The following is a 4,456-nucleotide window of genomic DNA, read 5'->3' as shown; positions in this document are numbered from 1 at the left end:
GTAATCGTGTTAGCCACGCTAGCTTTTACTAAACTGTAATCGTGTTAGCCACGCTAGCTTTTCCTAAACTGTAATCGTGTTAGCCACGCTAGCACCGAGTACCGTGTATAAGTCCTAGACACATTCGAACCCTCTGAACCATGAATGCCCGACTCACCCAGCCTTGCAAGAGCAACAGCCATCAGTGATCTTGTCTATATTTATGCTGAGGGTCTGAGGATCTGCTGTTTTCCTCATCGACTTGTAGCATTTAGCTGCAACGCCACAATGTTGGAGGCATCGCGTGGCTAAAACATCTTGATGTCGTCCAGAAAAGATGACATGAACTTGTTGGCTCCCTTGTCGTGGCTGATATTTTTTGAAAATCCGGCAGAAATGCTAAACTAATCGACTCAGAAATACTCTGCAGAGTCAGTCGAAACAAAAAATCCCATAGAAGTTATTAGCTCTGCGAGGAGTTAATGTGAGACATGAAGCCACGTGGGACTTTCAGGGGCGTTTCTGGGCGGAGCTAAGGTCCATGGAGGGAACAGTTTGGGTTTCCAGGTTTGCTCTGGTTTTGTCCAGAAATCTGTTTTCATTACTTTCAGCTGAAGATGTTCATGTTTATGAAGTTATAAAGTTACGTTAGGTACCAGTCTGTCCTTGTTTTTTATATTTCAAGAATAATCATGCTTCTCAGAGTGAAGTACAGTAAATGTTGTGTCAGTAATGGACCAAAGCAAACAAGATGGCTGCAGACCTTTAAAGTTGGTCCTGTAACGCTTCAGATGGGTCAGGAATCTGGACCAGAACCACTTCAGAGGAAGACTGGGTTCAGACTCAGCATTGACACCTGCTGTCTGTGTGATGTCACTGAGTTGTGGAAGTTCTGATTGGCTCGTGAGGCCAGATGAGCTCACCTCTCCACCAGCAGGTCCAGCAGCTCCCCAGGCCGGCAGAAGGACCGGTACGTGGTCAGAAAGGTCCGGACAAAGTTTGGATCTGTGGAAACAGGAAACATGACTGAGTGGTTCTGGTTCAGAGAGTGTACCAAGGACCGGGTTCAGAGGTTCTGGAGGACCGGTTCTGAACAAGCTCCCATTGGGAGGTCCTCCTACCAGGCCTACCGACCCGTTTCCAGGCTGACCGGGTCAGGGAGGCGGATCAGTACCAGACTGGGTGGTGATGCATTTAAAGCCCAAAGGTCATTAAAGACACCCTGTCAGAAATGTTACATCAATAATTAATACGATTCCATCCATCCATCCATCTTATCCGGGTCGGGTCGCAGGGCAGCGGCCTCAGGAGGCCCAGACTTCCCTCCCAGCCTCTTCCAGSTCCTCCAGGAACCCCAAGGCGTTCCCAGGCCATAGAGAGACATCGTCCCTCCAGCGTGTCCTGGGTCTCCCCTCCTCCCGGTGGGACCTGAACTCCTCACCAGGGAGGCGTCCAGGAGGCATCCTGACCAGATGGCTCCTCTGGACGTGGAGGAGCAGCGGCTCTACTCTGAGTCCCTATACAGTCCCTATGGCTATGTCTCCGGCCAGCGAACCATTCCGCCACCTAGTGGTCGTTTTTCAGACCACTTGGTCTCCTGTCCGCTCAAAAACGCACAATATGTCTATAAATAAGTGTAGGATATTATAAGGAAGTGCTGAGATCTACCGTTTTCCACCAACTATTTGCCACTTCGGCTCAGTGAGAAACGTTCAGAGGATAAAAACACGAGCAAAGCTCAGATGTCCCAGCTTTTACTAGCATGTAAACGCACCATCTACACACATCTGGGAGCAAAGCGTGAAATGAGTCAGAAATATTTGTTCACTCGGAACCGGATCTGTGTGTGAATGCAGTTTAGTGTGAACCAGGTGATGTGTGTACTTTATCAACATGTGTAGGAGAAGGTTTGTCATTTTTAAGGTTTACAAATCCAGTATTACACGCACAGATATTTTGAGACTATTTTCACTCCATACAGCTCTCTCTTCACAACGGACCAGTACAGCGCCGCTTCACGGCAGACGCTGCCCCAATCCGCATCAATGAAAATCAATCAATAATCTTCAGACGGTGAATCCAGCAGCTCGGAGAAAGCAGCGCTAAAGTCGCTAACACTTTCTGGGAGTCCAGATCTTCATCACGCTTGGCTAAACCAGAGACGGGTTAACCAAAAGAGGAAGAGGAAGGTTGGCGGTCATACTTCCGTTTTATTTGGCGCCATAGCGGATTATGCTAATCATGGTCGTTGGTTGGTCCGTCTGCGTCTCAGTCATTGGAAAGTTAAAAACGTGGAAAGTTCCGCCTGTACTCACCTGCATACAGGTGGAAGGTGAGTCTCTCGATGAGCTTCAGAACCGTCCCGGCTTTAATGACGGGGATGCCAGACTTGGACTGGACGCTGTCCTCAAACACAACGTTCTGGTCCGAGTCGGGTTCGGCGAAGCGGTACCGCTGGACCGACGGCAGCCGCATCTGCTGCTCCTCGTCCTGCAGCAGCGCCTGGTCCAGCATGCGCTCCAGCGTGCCGCGGTACTGCAGCGACACCAGCGCCGCCATCCAGCCGTTCTTTTCCTCCGCTGACTTGGCGGCGAACAGCACGCCGCCGCCGTCCTTCGGCGCCACCTCGAAGGCGTGGCGCCACTCGCCGTCCCGGTCCTCCCGGTCCACCACCCGGACCTTCCGCATCAAGAACTTCTCCTTGAGGCGGAACTCGGCGGCGGCGGCGCCGGGCAGCCGCGGCGGCGCGTGGCCCGCCTTGCAGCTGATCATCAGACCGTCGAAGAGGAAGATGTGGCGCTCGTGCTTGGCGCCGACGCGGCTCAACGGGCCCTCCATGATGAACTCGTTACAGCACTGGGCGATGTCCGTCCCCTCCCAGCCGTCGATGCTCCGCTGGACGTCCTTCATCCTCCTGATGGCCAGGTGCTTGCCCTTTACTTGCTGGCTGTGGAGCCGGCAGGCCGGCTCGCTGAGGAAGAGGAAGAGGAGACACGTCAGAGGAGGACCAGGAAGCGGGGGACCAGAGAGACATGGGGGCTCGTGGTGTAATGGACACGTTGGACATGTCCCCTTCATGCCCCACTGTCTATTCTTTTTTAGCCGTTAAACTATTTCATCGGCAGCTGACATACGGCATCGTGTTTTTCTGAGCCGTCTTTAAACTCACCATGAGTGTTTACGTGCTAACACGCTTTACTCCGCTGTACGTAGCATTTATGTCGCTCCATATTGATAATTATTGATTAGTTTGCTTTAAATATGCGAAATCCTTCCAAATTGTTGACTTTTCCTGACCTAGCTCCAGTTTTCACTCCAGCTGTTTGTTTTTCAGCAGCAGGTTGCTGGGCACCCAGAGATGCCAGCCAGCTAACGCTGCTGGTTGGATGATGACGTAGTCACACCAAACGCGGTTTGAGCGTCACGGCGTCTAGAGCAAAATGTCTGACTGGTTTTTGAAGCTGGAAACAGTTCGGTGTGAAAGCTGCTGCAGACTCCTGTACAGTTTGATCCATAAGAACTGTTTCAGAGAACAGATCAATCTTTGATCGATCTCCACCTTTGGTGAAGAAATGCACCAAAAACAACCAATCAAAGCCCGGAGGAGGAGCTTGGTGTGACAAATCACTGCTAAATGTGCTAATGACAGAAACAACTTACCACTACACCCACCGTTGTCAGTGGCTATGCTAACTAGCTTTAGCATCCATAGCAGGCTATGCTAGTTGCAGCATAGCAGAGAGCTAGGGGTTAGCTGACCTGTCCAGCTGGGCTTCACCTGTGTAGTTCTGTTTATCCAGAAAGGTTAGTCAGGGTGAGCGGTCGTCTTGCGATCGGAAGGTTGTAGGTTCGATTCCTCCTGCCTCATGTCGATGTGCCCCTGGGCCCCAAACTGCCCCCCGATCTGCGTATCGGTGTATAAATGTGTGTGTGCTTGTGAATGTGACTGTAGTGTAAAGAGCTTTGAGGGGTCAAAGTTCAGTCCCTTTACCATTTAGTAGGAAGGAAGACGTCCGGCCAGGTGTGTTCCTACCTGAGCCTCCGCTTGGCCAGACTCCTGGAGCAGATCCTCTCCAAGCTGCTCTGCAGGTTCAGCAGCGCCGTGATGGCCTGACGAAGACACTCCTTATCCTCCTCATCCTCGCTGCGCTCTTCCAGTTGCTATGGAGACAACCAGAGTCAGAGGCACCTGCACAGGTACAGCATGAGGGGCCAGCAGGACCAGAACCACGAACCAGACCTGCAGGGTTCTGGCCCAACTGGAAACCGGAGCGGGCAGAACCCACAAGATCACTGACTGGTTCTGGACCGGTTCTGACCCAGTAGCTCAGCAGAACCTAGGTCTTTGTTTTGGACCTGGGCCCATCTGCTGTTGGACCCTGAGAGAGAGCAGGTGGAGGAAAGGATGGAGGTGGAGATGGAGGAAAGGAGGGATGGAGATGGAGGAAAGGAGGGAGGTGGAGGAGAGGGGGAGGGG

At 52.1% G+C, this 4,456-nt stretch overlaps 1 protein-coding gene across 1 annotated transcript in view; it reads right to left on the bottom strand.

Moving 5' to 3' along the window:
- sos1 (son of sevenless homolog 1 (Drosophila)) overlaps positions 1-4,456 on the bottom strand; it is a 21,706-nt gene that overhangs the window by 9,759 nt on the left and 7,491 nt on the right. Inside the window, exons 9-11 of the mRNA XM_008420725.2 lie at positions 4,013-4,140; positions 2,295-2,950; positions 903-984 (exon numbers count right to left, since the gene is read on the bottom strand). Of these exons, the coding sequence (XP_008418947.2) occupies positions 903-984; positions 2,295-2,950; positions 4,013-4,140 (866 nt within the window). The remainder of the gene's footprint in view (positions 1-902; positions 985-2,294; positions 2,951-4,012; positions 4,141-4,456) is intronic.

This window comes from Poecilia reticulata, linkage group LG1 (assembly GCF_000633615.1).
Source record: "Poecilia reticulata strain Guanapo linkage group LG1, Guppy_female_1.0+MT, whole genome shotgun sequence".
Classification (NCBI taxonomy): Eukaryota; Metazoa; Chordata; class Actinopteri; order Cyprinodontiformes; family Poeciliidae; genus Poecilia; species Poecilia reticulata.
Note: the sequence above shows the minus strand (reverse complement) of the source record. Positions and strands in the feature narration are given on the sequence as shown.